The sequence below is a fragment of the Corvus moneduloides genome, chromosome 4 (assembly GCF_009650955.1).
Source record: "Corvus moneduloides isolate bCorMon1 chromosome 4, bCorMon1.pri, whole genome shotgun sequence".
Classification (NCBI taxonomy): domain Eukaryota; kingdom Metazoa; phylum Chordata; class Aves; order Passeriformes; family Corvidae; genus Corvus; species Corvus moneduloides.
This window is the reverse complement of record NC_045479.1, coordinates 20,991,998-21,007,851: the sequence shown is the minus strand read 5'-3', so window position 1 is coordinate 21,007,851 and position 15,854 is coordinate 20,991,998. Positions and strand designations below refer to the sequence as shown.

The 15,854-nt window shown below is 43.9% G+C and overlaps 2 protein-coding genes and 1 long non-coding RNA gene across 8 annotated transcripts in view; 2 read left to right on the top strand and 1 right to left on the bottom strand.

Annotated features, from left to right (window-relative positions):
- Nucleotides 1-5,008, bottom strand: part of CRY1 (cryptochrome circadian regulator 1) — a 39,550-nt gene extending 34,542 nt beyond the window's left edge. Inside the window, exon 1 of one of the 2 annotated variants that reach the window (XM_032107635.1) lies at nucleotides 4,521-5,008. In XM_032107635.1, coding sequence (XP_031963526.1) covers nucleotides 4,521-4,678 — 158 coding nt within the window. In that variant the 5' untranslated portion in view covers nucleotides 4,679-5,008. The remainder of the gene's footprint in view (nucleotides 1-4,520) is intronic. The other variant, XM_032107636.1, reaches the window with a different exon arrangement.
- A 25-nt stretch (nucleotides 5,009-5,033) lies between these two features.
- Nucleotides 5,034-6,139, top strand: LOC116443466. Its single transcript, XR_004239913.1, has 2 exons — nucleotides 5,034-5,086; nucleotides 5,798-6,139. It is a non-coding gene; the product is annotated as an uncharacterized LOC116443466 (long non-coding RNA).
- A 249-nt stretch (nucleotides 6,140-6,388) lies between these two features.
- On the top strand, nucleotides 6,389-15,410 carry MTERF2 (mitochondrial transcription termination factor 2). Of its 5 annotated transcripts, none has more exons than XM_032107642.1 (2): nucleotides 6,389-6,505; nucleotides 12,587-15,410. In XM_032107642.1, exon 2 carries the CDS (start codon nucleotides 12,598-12,600, stop codon nucleotides 13,792-13,794), a length of 1,197 nt encoding a protein of 398 aa, XP_031963533.1. In that variant the 5' UTR covers nucleotides 6,389-6,505; nucleotides 12,587-12,597; the 3' UTR covers nucleotides 13,795-15,410. The 5 variants fall into 5 exon arrangements, with proteins under 5 accessions (XP_031963533.1, XP_031963529.1, XP_031963530.1 ...); XM_032107638.1 differs by having other exon boundaries at nucleotides 6,432-6,505; nucleotides 12,570-15,410; XM_032107639.1 differs by lacking the exon at nucleotides 6,389-6,505 and adding an exon at nucleotides 8,558-8,591.
- The last annotated feature ends 444 nt before the right edge of the window (nucleotides 15,411-15,854 follow it).

Genomic DNA, 15,854 nt, shown 5'->3' with positions numbered 1-15,854 from the left:
GAAAAAGCAGCCGAGACAATGTTTGATGAACTGACCAAAATCTCCATTCCCCATCCCTCTGTGTTCTTCGGGGATAGGAGGTAGAGAAAACAGGAGTGAAGTTGAGCCCAGAAAGACGGGAGGGGTGGGAGGAAAGTGCTTTAAGAATTTAATTCATTATTTGTTACCCTATTCTGATTTGATTAGTAATAAATTAATTCATTTTCCCCATGATGGTAATGGCTGAATGCCCTCTCCTTGCCCTTATCCTAACCCACAAGCTTTTTGTTGTATTTTCCATTCCCTGTCTAACTGAGGGGAATGACAGAGTGCCTTTGGTGGGCTTCATGTTAAATATTTCATACATCAAATAGATTTTCATTCTAAGTAAGTGCTACACAATAAAAACAAACTTAGAGGGATGTTTTCATCAGGGAAGTCATAAATATTTCTGTGTATTCCTATTTACATACTAATCATGTCACCAAAACTAACAAAGTATAATACACAAATTGTGTCTGCCTGAATTATATATATGAAACTCAAATCACTCATAGATTAATTCTATTGACAAACTTTTTCCACCAATCCCACATCCAACATACACATCTCTATTGGACAAATCATACCTACATAAGCTGAAACTGTAGTTTCAAAACCACATGCACAGAATAGCAAAATTTAATAAGATACTACAGAAACATGCCTATAAGTATTAATTTTTAAAAACAAGTTCCCATTTCCATGAATTGCAGTGATTGTCCTGGAAATTAAACTTTTTTTTCCCCTCAGGTTTTAATGTTTAATTTGCTTGAAATTTGAGTATGGAAAAAAAATCACCTCTTTTCTTTCTCCAAAATCAGTACCACTATCTGCCATAATAGCAGCAGCTAACTTTGAAGGATGTTGAACACATCAATATTCTCAGAAAATCTAAGAGATATACAAAAAAATTCTTACTCTTATTTTAAAAGTGAAATCTGTTGTCTTCAAAAATGGTTAAGAAAAAGAAATACAAGGATTGGGCAAGATTAGACTATCCATCTTTATAAAATCAGCTGTTGCACACCAGTGTTTTAGGTAACATATTAAAGACAAGACATACACACTCAAAAAGATAAACTAAAAGAAGTAAATTATTACCTAAAGTAAATCCTTATGCAGCAACTAACACAATGTTTGCATTTCTTTTCAGGTATTGTGATCAATTGCCACTGCACTAAAACTAGGACTAAATTAAACTCTCCCCTAGGTGATGGTGTTAAGCATAAGATCCCATTCTCCTTAATATGGAAAAGTCTGAGCACATACAAACACATTTTTTCAGAAGTAGGTAATGGTTACTTGTTGGAGTATGCAAGTTACATTCCTTGTCCGCTTTGCTGACACAATTAGATGCAAGCTAATGCTGGTGCCAAACGTTTAAGGGCAACTGACAAAATTTTAGGAGAGCCTTAGTGTGATTTTAGCATTTAGCATCTCCCTCCACCATTTCTCCATCACCTTTTACTGCACCAAGTAACTTCTCTCGTCTCAAGTGTTGATCTGTGAACAACACTGTGAATTCATCCCATAGAAAAAGCATGTCTCAATGAAAGCACATCTTGATTTATTTGACAGCTTGGAAAAAAAGGAACAATAAGGAGAAACAGAACAGAACCAGAAAAAAATGAAGTGAGCTGAGGGAGGTCCTGGCATTTGTGACGTAGCATTCACGAATTTAGAACAGGTAGGCTGAATGCCAGGAGAAAGGAGGTCAGTAAGACCATGTGACTGCTTAGTAATTAGACTTGCTCGGTAGTGCAATTACACAAAAATATTAGTTCCTGATTGTTACATGACTGTTTAAAGTTAATTAGAAAGCATCTATGTATTAAAGGTTGCTATTTACCAGATTTAACACACATTTTTTTATATAAACCGTAACTGGTGACCCAACAGAGTGACAGTACTCTAACAAGAAACTAAACCTCCTGGTTTCTTGTATTCTTTCACCATTTTTCCTCATAGAGATTGTGTTAGTCATAGTTTGATAGAGAAGAGTTTTGCCCAGGGCACTAGAACCACAAACACACCAGAACACAAACACCTGGTGTCAATCAACTCAAATTAGGAACGAACCCCCGTAAATTCACACCAGGAGGTTAAATTTGACTCATGTTCCTAATGCTGAAGGGCTTCTGCTCCTAGTCTCAAAGAAAATGTTTTGTCTAATTCAACACCCTACTCAACAGGCATGTTAGCAATGATTCTGCTCATGGTCATCAAGTGAGCAAGAACATAAAATGTTTGATCATTAATTACAAGTCCCAAATGAGACTGGCAAACCAAAAAACTGCATCACAGATCTTGTGTATACTTATTGTGAATGTATGTATTTGCACTGGTTAAAAGCATCTCATTAAAACCACTGGGACCTAAAATGGATTCATACCAAACTAGTAACTGTCCATTTAAATCAAAATGTATTGAAAGACCCATAATAAACATACAGCTTCAGCAGACAGTTATTCTATAATGTTATTGTACTTTTAAACTTGAAAAAAACCTGATGCTCTCACAAAACCAGGCTATGCAGGCAGCAAGATTTCCTACTCAAATCCATGCGCAGCATGTGCTTTGAGGGTATTTGAGTACCAGGAGATTGCTTGAAGTGCTTTGGACAGGGGAGTTGTAATATACCCCAAACTCAGTCCCTCTGACCAGCAACTAAAACCAGGCATTTTTCTCCAAATGCAAAATGCAGTGGAAGGACTAGATGCCTTCTAAACACTGAAAACACTGTTAAAGCAAACCAATCAGCAAATATATCACACACAAATGTACTCAAGGATTCTATTAGCTAATGATCATATTACACAGTCATTGAAGAACCAGGGCCATAGCACTGAAGACATGAACTTCCTTCTGCTAGAATCAAAGTTCACACTTGTCTATCATTCACTAGCTCAGAGAATACAACCAAAAACTGCTCAGCATTTCAGTTGCAGGGCACATTAGAAACCTATGACATGTACTCTTAGACGTGATTTCCTTAACACTTAGACTTGTGCCAATTGTCCACATTCTTTCAAAACTTAAATAGCTATTCATGTATGATCCACAAAATTAAGATCTCTGAGCTTCTTTATGAAGTCAAAATGTTATTCAAAAAAATTTATTCAAAACAAAAACAATTAAAAATCTCTTATAAACGAAACGTACATCATGAATCTCAAATAAGGAAAGTATCTAACAATTATTCTTAAGTTGTTTTTGTCAGTGCAAATGAAATAAGCATCAAGGTAAAGTTCACATAAAGCATCTTTAGTATCTCTATCCCTTGAAAACAAGATGATTGTAAGGAAAACCTCTCAAAATCTGAAAAAAAAATAGAAACCCAGAACTGCAAAGGTAAGTTACCTGGTTGGTAAAGTATTTAATAAGCTAGGATAAAAATTATTAAATCCAAAAGGAATAATCCTTCAAGTGAACTCAACTGAAACCTGAAGTTATCTAAACTTTGTCATTCTTCTATGACATAGGGTTAAGCTAAGTTTCATTGCTTGTTCCATAATTAGGCAACTTCTCAGCATTGTAGTCTGGGCAGGCTAAGTTCAGGAGCATTTTAAGTTCCTGACATTGGAGGGACAGACAATACACAAACTCTACTGCATTATCAATCCTTTTAAAGGGTAACAATTTTCAGATTCCTAGTGATGTTTTAACTAATCTCACATGACAAGCATGCACAGAAGTCCTACTAACCTCTCTGCCTTATTATGGCACACATTTAATATGCAAGCATCAGTCACAGCTCCACAGTGAAGTTCATTTTTAAACTGGGGAGGAGAATTACAAATGGCTTGAAGGTGTAGGAACAAATCTCCACACTCCAGAAAGGGACACTGCACACCAAGCCAGCCAGAGTTCAAGTAGTACTTAGACAAAGCTCTCAGGCACAATGTGGGTTTCTTGGGGCTCTTCAGTGCAGGGCCAGGAGTTGGGACTCCACGATCCTTGTGGGTCACTTCTAACTCAGGATATTCTGTGATAACCTTTCGTGCAGGAACGCTACTCTGAGAAAGTACTTCTGAGCTAAGCTAGCAGCTTCACAGTTTTTCCAGGACGGAGTCACCCTGGGGTTCCCGACTGCCCAGAGTTCCTGAGATGGTGCAATCGCTCTGGGCTACTCCCCACAGGGCTTTCCGCCCGACAGCAGCCCCGCTCTGAACTCCAGCGCTCGGGCACTGAACCGCCGCCCGCGGGGGCGAGAACAAGGGTCTCCCTCCCCGGGAAGCCACGGCCCCCCGCCCCGCACTGTTCCAGGGGCTTCCCGGCTCCTTCTTTCCCGTCCCTCCCACGTGCGCGCGGGAGCCGCAGCCCGGGCGGGCGCTGGGCTGGATATGTAACACGGCCGGGCCCGCGCGGAGGGCGGGCGGCCGAGGGAAGCCGGAGCTGGCAGCGGCCCAATCGGGCGCGGAGGGGAGGGGATGGCGGGGAGGCAGCGTGACCGAATACATAACGCGGGGATTAGGGCCCCCGCAGCGCCCCGCACTCACCGCCACCTGTTGATGCCCACGTTGGAGGAGCCAGCGAACCAGGGGTCCAGGATGTAGACGCAGCGCACCGTGTCTGCGCCCTGGATGCATTCCCGCAGCGCCGGGTTGTCGTGGAGCCGCAGCCCCTTGCGGAACCAGTGTACGGCGTTCACCCCCATGCCGGGCGCGGGCGCTCAGCGGGAACCGCCGCCGCCCGCGGGGCCGCTCATGGCCCGGCGCCGCCGGGCGAGCACGGACGGGCGGCGGGGCGGCCCACGGGGCCTCGCTGCGGACGGCTCTAGGACCCGGCGGACACGGCGGGAGCGGCCGCCCGGCGGGGACGCATCACCCCGCGGAGCCCCCGCGCCGGGGAGAGCAGGGACGAAAGGTGGGAGCGCTGGCTCCGGCGGTGTCTGCGGGGCGGTGAGGGCACCCTGCCCGCGGAAAGCGCCGTACGTGCCCGCTGCCGCCTCCTCGCCGCTCGCCCTGTGACTGCGCCGGCCGCGGGGCTGCGCCGGCCGCCCCGCCCCCCGCCGCCCATTGGCCGGCGCCGCCCCCACGTGACCGCGGCCCCTCACGTTTCTGAGGTGTGTTCGGTACCGGCGGCGCGCGGGGGAAGGGAGCTCTGGCCGGGCGGCCCCGCGCCCGCGGCGCAGCGGGAGGCAGCCGGGGGGCCCGCGACCTCGGCGGGAATCCCACCCGCCAAGGCGGCGCGGGGCCGGCAGGCCGCGGCGGGGCGGGGCGGCGGGGGGCGGGGCCCGACTCTCTCCCACCCCCCCGCGATTCGGTGCGGCGGGACCCGGATGAGCACGGGGCCGCGAGGCGGCTCTTGGTGGCGCCGGTTCCGCCGGGAGGCGCAGGCGCGCGCGCGCCCGCCGGCCTGTTATGTATCGCGACCCGCGCGTGCCCGTGCCGCTCCGGTCACCCCCCCTCCCCCCACAGCCCGGGCTGTGCCCGCCGGTCCCACCGCATCCAGTCCCATCCCGCGGGAAACAGGCGGGGCGCTTATGTAAGCGTGTGCGTAGGGAGCATCTGTCGGACTAGCGGAGCTCCAGAGGTCCCTTCCAACCCTGACGATTCTGTGACGCGGGCCCAGGGCTCGTAGCCGCCCGCTGCAGCCGGGAGGTGTTGGTCACAAGAGCTGGACAAGAACCCCCGAGCAAGAGAGAGCGGCTCGGCCGTGCGGCGCTGCCGCGCCCAAATACGCTTCCAGGCAGCAGAACGAGTTAAAATGGTCCCTCTTGCGCCGTTAGTAAAGTCATTACTAATGGTGAATTTCTCACGCCTGTTAATTACAGAGCTCAAACCACCGTCTGTGTGCTGCCAACACAGCGGGTTTCCCTGGACCTGCTCCGTGGTTGCACTGGGAACGGCCAACAACCGACCGAGGCATCGCAGTGACACGACTCGGTAGAACCCTTCTGTGTCTTCACAGGGCAGCTCTAGATGCAGATCTGAAAGTAAGTGGGTAGCAACAGCAAAAGTGGTCTCAAGTAAAAGGCAGAGGACCCAAATCAGCAGTACTGACCTTTCTTAACTTCGAGAATTTTAGACAGTACTTTAAGAACTGTCATTTTTCTTTCTCCTAAAATATTTTTTCTGCTAAGATACACGGAAAGTAAACATCAAGTCAACAAGAAGACGCATGCATCTTATGTTTCCCTTCATGCTTTTCTTTCCTCATATTGAATGATGTAATAAATAGAATAACAGAATTACAGAATCATTTAGGTTGGAAAAGACCTCTGAGTCCAACCTTTGATCGCCACCATGTCAGCTAGACCATGGCACTGGCTGTCACATCCAGTATCTTCTTGAACACCTCCAGGGATGGGGACTCCATCACCTCCATGGGCAGCTCATTCCAATGTTTAACAACCCTTTCTGTGAAAAAATTCCTCCTGATGTCCAACCTGAACCTCCCCTTGTGCAGCTTGAGGCTCTGTCCTCTTGTCCTGTCACAGCTTGCCTGGGAGAAGATGCCCCACCTGACAGCGACGACCAAGGTATGCTAGTGGCAAATGACCCAGCCCTGATTAGAATCCCTTTCTGTTTGGTCTTAGAAAGAAAGTTTGTATAAAAGGTATAGAGTGTGGAGACTGAACAGTCTTTGAACACTGACTTTAACAGCAGCATAAATCGATGATGATGAGTTTTTCAATTACTACTTTGTTGTATGTAGAACAACATATTCCACAGCTCATCATTCTGATCCAAGAACTTATGAGATCCTGTCATATACCCTTGCTGCAACTCAAAGCTGGGGCAGTGGGCTCATTGTAAAGTTGAGCATTGCTTTCTCAATTAATACAAAGTACATTCTTATTTGCCTGGTTCGTTATTATTATTATTATATGCCAAATATTTGGTAAATAATTTTCAAATAAATAAAAAAGAAAAAGAAAATTCAGTAGTTAATGACCACTGTCCATCAAACTCATTTGAATTCTATAATTTTTGAACACATTGAACAAGTAGATTCCTTATTTTCAAGGAAAGTCACTTCACAACACAGTTTTTATTTCAAACTTTTTAATTGCTTTTTCACACTCGTTATTTGTCCTGCTAGCTCCCCACAAGGCTGCCACACTGAAAGTAGCCCTGAATAAAGTCCAGCATCAACCAATCTGCCTTCTTGGGAGTACTGAGGTGGAAGCAGCCCTTTCTCACTAGACCTTATGGCTTCATAAGCAAATGGCAGCCATGAAAACCATCAGTCTGTAGGCTGTTTGTTGCTACAGGCTAAATAACAATCGCAGTATATCATTAGCATATCATTATGTCAAAACAGTACTTGGCTCTAGCCATGCCTTCTATGCGAGACAGTTTGTTCTTGACTCAAGAAGTGTGAGAAAGAACATAATATATAAATATTGTAATAGGATATATTAATATATAATAGATGCAGACTATATTAATTAAAATGTCAGATCTCAAGGGAAGAGTCACTCCAAGTTAGTTGAAATAGAAAATAGAATGATGGTTAATCAAGGAACTCATACAAGTAAACCTCACTGCAGTGTTCTCTTGTGAATAACTTTTTTAAACAATATTGCTAATTTAGACCAGACTGTGATTGTAAAAATGAAGAGAATGCGGAGGAGATAGAAGGGAAAAAATAACATGAAGGCATGAAGTGACAAAAACATAAAGAAGCAAGTATACAATACATTTTTGTGTCACAAATTAGAAGCTATTTTATTTGGATGCATGTTTTTAACATCATTGTGTGCATTATATTCACAGATTTTCTTAACTGTTCTTGGAACAGCTTTTATTTAGGAGACCAATCCTGAACTAGGTTCCTTGAGCAGGGTTTCTTTCTGTAGCATTGCTCTTCTCCATTAGCTCTTTTGCACAGATCCAGTGCAGACTATTGAACATGGAGCTGACAAAAGAAGGGTTCACAGAGACAACAGCAGTGATTTTCAGTCTCTGAAAGATGTGATTGTGCAAACTTGGAGTTAGTTAAGAAATCCAAACAGCCCTGGTAAAATACTTCTAGTCTAGAAATCATTTATGTGATTTGTTACTCTAGAAGAGAAATAGAAGTAGATATAGCTGAAAAAAATAAGATAGAGGAAGATGGTTCTCACTGAACTTCGGAAAAGCCACCAGCAAAACACTATAAGCCCAATGGCTATATGTGAAATTAATTATGTAATAAGGCAGTGATCATATGAAGAAAATATACCGGTGTAAGACAAGCCTCCCATCATCATGTCGGTGTTACCGAATCAAAAGAATTATCTGCTTCCCGTCAGAGCACACTCAAGTAGTCTAACTTTGAACACGTTCATTCTTTGCTATTATATTACTTCGAAATTATTTCTTTTCCAAGTATTTTTTTTTTTTTCTATTTACCCCACTACTTCTCTCTGCAAGCTGTTTTAACGCAACGGCCTTGACTTTTCCTAGTGCCGGTGGAGCCTGCTTTGGCAAGTGGCGGAGGCTCGACGAGCCCGTGCCGGCGCACGCTGCGGGACAGCCACGTCCTCCTGCCCGCCCCGCCCCTCCCCGGCACATGGTACGTGCCCGGCGCCCCCCGCGCGGCGGCGGCGGTGGTGCGGTCCGGCGGCGGCGGCGAGGCCGGTGAGCGCGGGCGGGGCAGCGGCGGGCCCGGCCGCGGGAGCTCGGCCGCTCTTCGGCCGGCCCGGCGCCGGGGCACTGGGGGCGGAGGGGCCGGCTGGCGTTCCGCTTGGCCTGCTCCGAGCGCCGGCGCGGCGCTGAGGATGGGGCGGGCGGCGGGCAGGGGGAGAAGCGGCTGGGGAGGGACCCCCGGGCGCGGGGCCCCGCGTCGGCCGCGGGTGACTCCGGCAGGAGCGGCACGAAGCGGCTGCGGGAACGGCTCTCGGGGCGGGATGGGCCTGCAGCCTCTGCTCCCGTGCTGGCTGCAGGAAAACATCCGCCCCCAGCCTCTCCGCCCCCAAGCGGAGTCCAAAGGGTGAGAAGGGACGGTCCAGGTGGCCGGGCTGTGGGAGCAGGCTGTGATGGAGACCCTTGTTTTCTCTGCGCTGAAAGCACCACCACTTGATGACCAGTGGTTTAAATAGTGCGGTGCGTCCTTAAGCACTGTTCAAATGTCTTTCCTTTCCTGGATGTAAGGAAAAGCTTTTTCCCCATAAGGACAGTTGAGCAGTAGAACAGAGAGGCCGGGTGGCTTCCATTCATGGAGGCTTTAAAGACTTGATTGGACAAAGCAGCCTGGATCCTGCAGACTCTGCTTCGAGCTCTTGAGATCCCTTCAAACCTGGTTTATCCTAGGATCCTCTATGTTTTTTTCTAGAAAGCTTTATGTTGGTCTAGCTTATCTTTTATAATCCTTTACCTCATTTCCACCATCAATGCAAAGCAGGGATTCATTTTTTTTGTAAGTGCAGAAGTGTGAATATTTACTGTGCATTAATGTACAAAACTGCTACCTATCGCTACCCAGTTTCCTTCACAAACTATTCAAACCCTTTCTACACTGCGCTCTTCTAGGTAGATACTTACTCTTCCTGGTTAAAGTTCAATCTAGGCATTCAGTAGTTTCATTTAATTCTTTATAGCCTACTAAGTTTCCTGTAATGAGAATGGTAGTGGTCAGGCAGTCATACTGTTGCCCTCTTTACTAAGAGTTTGTGAAAAATCCAACATGAGTAAAAGTTTGGGTTTGCTCATTTTCAAAAAGTGAGATGTTAAGTCTCAAAGCACATGTTCAGAAATTCAAATGAGGGATAAATCAACCAGTTGATCATTGTATCCACTTGCTATAGAAGATCTACGTAGAAGGCTCCTTAAATAATGAACCTTATAGCACCCCTTTGCTCTGTATATACAAGTCTCTGCAAGTGTGCTAGCAAGCAGGATCACAAGTAACTTCGACATTAGCTCACTTCCTTATTGCTGTTCTTACACTTGGTGGTGAGAGGGTGCTACTGGCAGTGAGAGCAAATATCTTATCTGAGCTGGTTGGGTTTTTTTCTAAATCTCTCAATTGGTTTACAGCCTCAACAGCAATCTAAGTATGTAAAAAGTTACAGTGGGGTCCTGCACATTAGAACATGCATTAGATCCAACAAGAGCTTTAAGAAAACTCTGAATTCATGAAAGCAGTTACATACCCTGGAAATGTGATACTGTTATCTGTGGACTTGGAAATACGTCAAGTAACTCCGATATTCTTGATTTCTATAGAACACCATGACATTCCAATTCATTAATGTTATTTTATATGTTGTATTTTGCATAGGGCTTTTTTACAAGGGCTCCTGAGTACCCCAGTCAAATGAGTTCTGGCAAATAAAGTTTTCCTGTCTTTTACAGTATTCTGTGTTTCTGATGATCCTTACTAAACAACAGGGAAAAATCGACTATGATGCCAGACATTTCTAGGAAATGTAAAGCCCCTTTTAAGTGAATATAACAACCATTCCCATGTCAGATTTTAGAAGAGCACAATTTACTACATCAGAATTTTTTAAAAGCTCTGTATAGTAAAAATTACAGTATTTTAAGGGACTGCATTACTCACAAGGCAATTTTGTTTAACAGCAGGATTACACGTTGAAGTAAAAGTAAGTAATGGTTATTTTTCCAGATTGTACTTTGGAAGTATTATTTGACATCCCAAAGAATTTTACAACACTTCGCTTTGCTGGCAGCTTCTAGCTGAGCTGAAGCATTAATGAAGAAAGCCCTGATTCTTCAGAGATTTGCTTATTCTGACTGGACCCACTAAACTCAGTAGGACTGCTCAGAGTGCTCAGACACAGGCAGTTGTGTCACTCCTGTAGAGGAGAGGTTTAGTTTGCAGTCACTTTTTCAGGACATGGAAAAAGTCAGCACACAAAACATCTGTGACTTACCTACACTTCCAGTGCTTTCAGGGTTACTGGAAAAAATCACTTGTTCTGTGCTGGGGCTTGGGACAGCACTTCTGAAGTCACAAGCTGTATGAAGACAAAACCATCAGCCTTGAGGTTCTGACACAAGCAGCTCATTAGGAAATTGGTTTTGCCTTAGAGGTGTGATATAATACTAAAGAACAAGTTATCAATAAACAGCTTCTGTTAATAACATAATTGTGCATATAGGAAATTGTCTTACTCTGTTAGTTTATGATGTAGTAACATAACAATAGTCCAGCTTAGAAGCAGAAAAAAAGCAACCTAAAAGCAAAGGTACACTTTCTTGAGATAAAGGATTTACCTCTAGAAAATATTTAACCTTACCTGGCAACTAGAAAGAGGATCTATCACTAAAGTTCTTTAAACAAACTATGTACTTTCTTAGAAGATGGGCTATAAGGAAAATTCTAGGGCTCTTGTACAGCTGGGCAATAGGTATGTTGGTCTGTTATGTAGGAGATTAGACTGCATGATGATAACAGTATTTTCTCTCCTAACAAAACAAACAAAGAACAACAACAAAAAACCCAACAAAAGTAATGTAACAGTGCTCATGCAGGTACCTTTTGAAGCGTGCTATACTTAGGGAGAGGTGAAAGCAACTGTCCAAATGTTCTCACTTTCAGTTTGAGCAGTTTTAAGCATGTTACCAGCAGTAGCCATTTGCAGGAGTACTGCAGAGATCAGCAGTTCTCCCTTTCTCACTCCGTACTTCCGAAGGGTTGTTACGAAAACCCCCCCGGGAAGTTAAAGATACACTTGATGATATCTTTGTTTGACTGCTGCGGCTCCTTTGCCCCTGCAGAGCAGGTGACAGCACATGTGCTATTGGTGATAACTGGGCAGCCAGTTTGAGCAAAGGTGAGGTGTGGGGTTGGCCCTGTGGACTCCAGCACAGCCACACACCTATTCCACAAGGACTCTGCCTACAGAAGAAACCTGGAGGCAGAAAAAAGGCATTGGTGCAAGGGGCAGCTGTAGCAAAACAGGTGCTAGAAGAGGCAGGCAAAGGCATGGAAATGCTACTGTGTACTTGCTTCCTCCCCCAAATACCAGGGTGCTTATTCAACATCAACTAACACACTCAGCTGGTGAAAAACGCTTACATAAGGGCTCATGTGAGTTTTTTTCTCCCTTAATTATATAAAGAATGATTTTAAAATGAAGTTATGCTACAAACTGCTGCTGAAGCAGCACTGCGTGATGGGTCTCTGACACATGAAAGAACAATTCACACTCCAAATAATGCTTGAGAAGTTAAAGCAAATACATTCATAAGAACTAAGAAAGATTTAAGCTGCCATTTTTGTTAATTTAGTGGGATTGCTGTCAAATGAAATCACATGAATCATTTTTCTCATGCAGCATGAGTGATCTGTAATGCAATGACAATGTTAGCTGCAAGAAATGGCTGACAGTTTGGAGCTTGTATGACTGCAGGCATTTATATGAACAGAGCACTGCCCCACGTCAGGTCTGTTGCATCCATGTTACTGTTCCAGTGACATATCCATCAGAACATTAACCTTTCAAAAATAGTCTTTTCCCCCTGCTTTCATGTGAAACCTGGATTTTGCACCAGTAACAAAAACCACTCTTGAGAGTAATTTCTTATGCCAGTTCTGTCTAAACATGAATTCTGACCATTAACTCATTCCTTAAATGTGTTTTCTTACAGTTGTTGTGTCTCCATAGGACTGACTTCCATGATGTTGAGAGGAGTCGCTCACTGTGCAAAAGACACATTCACTCTTCTGTTGACAAGATCTCAGAGCTGTAACCCGGGACTGAAGTTTTCCTCAGTATGGCCTGATGTAGCAAACAGAAGCTTCCTAATACATTCCAGTTACACAACTGATACCAAGTCAAGAGAGGAAAATAAAAAAACCCTTGAGAGTCTCTACAGTTTGTCAGTTGATGTCACGAAGATACGCAGACTGAAGGAATGGGTCCTTCTCCAGGATGTGGCCTATGTTAAAGAAATTGCTGGTATATTACAGGAAATGGGAGCAGATGAGACCGCTGTAGCCAACATTATAGAACGCTGCCCCGAGGCAATTCTCCACACCCCAGCAGAGATAAACTCTCAAAGAGCTTTATGGCAATTAGTATGCCAGAATGAAAAACAGCTGATTAAATTAATAGAGCAATTTCCAGAGTCTTTTTTTACTACTGACTGTCAGCAGAACCAGAAGGCAAACATACTGTTTTTTCAAGAGCTGGGACTTAAGAATAATATAATCACCAGGTTCTTGACAAGTGCACCCAATATTTTCTATAATCCTGTTGAGAAAAACAAAAACGTGATAGAGACATTACAAAGAAATTATTTAAATTTAGGGGGGTCTGAAGCAAATATGAAGATCTGGATACTGAAGCTATTGAGCCAAAATCCATTTATTTTATTAAATACCTCTACTGCAATCCAGGAGAACTTGGAATTTCTCCAGAAGAATGATTTCACTGACCAGGAAGTTCTACAGCTGCTCTCTAAACTTAAAGGCTTCATTTTTCAACTTAATTCTACCACTATGCAGAAGAGTATGCTTTTCTCCAAAAACGTCTTTAAGTGCAGTGATCAAGAACTAAAACAACTAGTGCTGAAATGCCCAGCCCTTCTCTACTATTCTGTTCCAGTTTTGGAAGAAAGACTTGAAGGACTACTGAAGGAAGGAATTTCTATAGCACAGATTAGAGAGACACCAATGGTGCTGGAGTTGACAACACAAATAGTTCAGTACCGAATTAAAAAGCTCTCTGCATTAGGATATGATATAAAGAGTGGAAATCTAGAAAGCTTGAATGGTACTAAAAAAGATTTTGAAGTCACTTATGGTAAGATACAATCAAAGAAGGAGAGACCTATTTTTAATCCTGTTGCTCCTCTACACATTGAAGATTAATTTGAATACTGTACTTCAAGTTATGCAAAAACGAATTAAAAGGGAAGTTGGTTCTTTGAGAAGAGATGGAACAAAAGCAATCTTAACCAGACTGTAGTTTTATACTGTACTTTGTACAGGAGGGGTCTTAGGCACAGCTTCATTATACAGTGGTAATACTCTAATGCTTTCAAATAATATCACAGAAGTAATAATTATGATAAAGGTTGCTTTTTTCTAAGGGTACCTCAGATGCGACATTTTCTTACCTGATTGGGCATTAACTGCCTTAGGTTTTCAGCTCTGTCACTGCACAGTCCAGCCTGTGGTAGTGATTAGCACAATTTTTATCTGAGGAAGATAGGAGGAGGATTATTTTTCCAGCAGCGTTCATCAGTCTGCTGGTTCAGTATCTTCAGGAAACTCTCTTGGAGTTCTATTCCTTATTGCTGAAGTAGCTCTAGCTCCTGGATCCTGACCTGCAACAGACTTGATTTCTTGGATAGGAAAGCCCTGTCCTGAGAGGGGAGCGGGACATTTTTTTCTAAATTCAGTGACTGCTATGGTGAGGCCCTAGTATGTTTGTGTACAAACCATAATGCAAAGAAACTACAAGATGACAACCTTCACTTTTCTGAGACTTCAACATTTTCAAAAGGTTTGGGACACGAGGAAATACATTTATTGCTATTGTATAGTTCTTAATCTCTTCTAGCAAGGTTTGGGGATAAGAAAAATTAGGGAGAGACTCAAGTCTCAAGTGACAGTAGGAGAAAAGGGAAAGTCATGCTTTATATTAGGTGCAACAAAACTCTAGTCTGTAAACCACTGGGGATTAAAAATGACTACCAGATTTGCACACAGCTGCAACAGTTTCTAAATATATGGGTGGCACTGCATCTCAGATAACACCATATGACAATTGGCGACAAGTGCTGGCTTTCAAAATAGTAACTATCAGACAGCTTTTAAGTTCTCAGGGGATTTGATTTCTTCTCATTTATGGGCTGTGAATGATAATATAAAATAGTAGTATCACTGACAATCATCTCAATAGAATTAGGATCATCAGTGATTTTATTTCTCACTTTCCTACCTAGCTATTCCACACACATTCCCCCTCTTGACAGCAGAATAAAAACCAGCTATACACCACCCTCACTCCAGGCATTATTCAAGGTCATTTTTAACACCCATTTTGGCAGCAAGTCCAGGCCTCCATTTCTTAAAATGCAGTTTTGAATTGCTAAAGAAAGCTGGTATTGAATTACTGGTACAGAGAGTGGGCTGCAAGATGATGATTTTATGTAGTCTGCCACCTGCCTTCCCCAGGCTGCGCACTGGGGAAGGGCAGCAAACACCTGGTAGGAGCAGTGCCAAGATCTCAACAGCTGAAGGTCTTACACTGAGCACTCTGCAGGCGACTGTGGATGTGACAGGAGCTCCTGGGGGTAAATGCCACTCATACAGGAGCGCGTGCAACACTGGCAGGAATTTAAGAAGGGGACATATCACCAGCATGAAGAAACTCAGGCTGTGGTCCTAGGCCATGTCTATGCTGACTCTTTCAAAACAGGTTACTGTGTTTTAAGAGGAAACTGGTAAGACAGCCGTATTAAAAATTCATAGGAGCTTGCCTTTGTCACTTTCTGACTGTCCTTCCCTGCTCAGCTGTTAAACAGACCACAATATTGTCTCAATTCAAAAGCCTCCTTCCCCTCAGACACAAGGGGGCATTTCAGCTCTCCAAAGCTCTTCATAACACAATGTGTAACTGAGCCAGAGACCTGATTGGTGGCTTAGGAGGAAAAGGAAACCAAGACATAGAACAGTGCTTTCCCTGAATATTTAGTTCTAGCATTTCTACAGTTACCTGTTTTTACAAAGTTCTTGGAACAGCTTATTCCCATCACATTATCTCCAGTGGCAACAGAACAGGACAAGGATGTACTTCCTTAACTGAGTCACAGCCTGAATTATCACAAACTCATTTTGCATTCTGAATGTTTCAATTTCTCTTCCCCTTTCAAAATAAAAGCTTGAGCAGAAATGCTTTTTCTCTACTACCAGATAAAAATTCA

What these genes read in the sequence shown, in the direction of transcription:
- MTERF2 (XM_032107642.1), top strand. Translation starts at nt 12,598, where the DNA reads ATGATGTTGAGAGGAGTCGCTCACTGTGCAAAAGACACATTCACTCTT.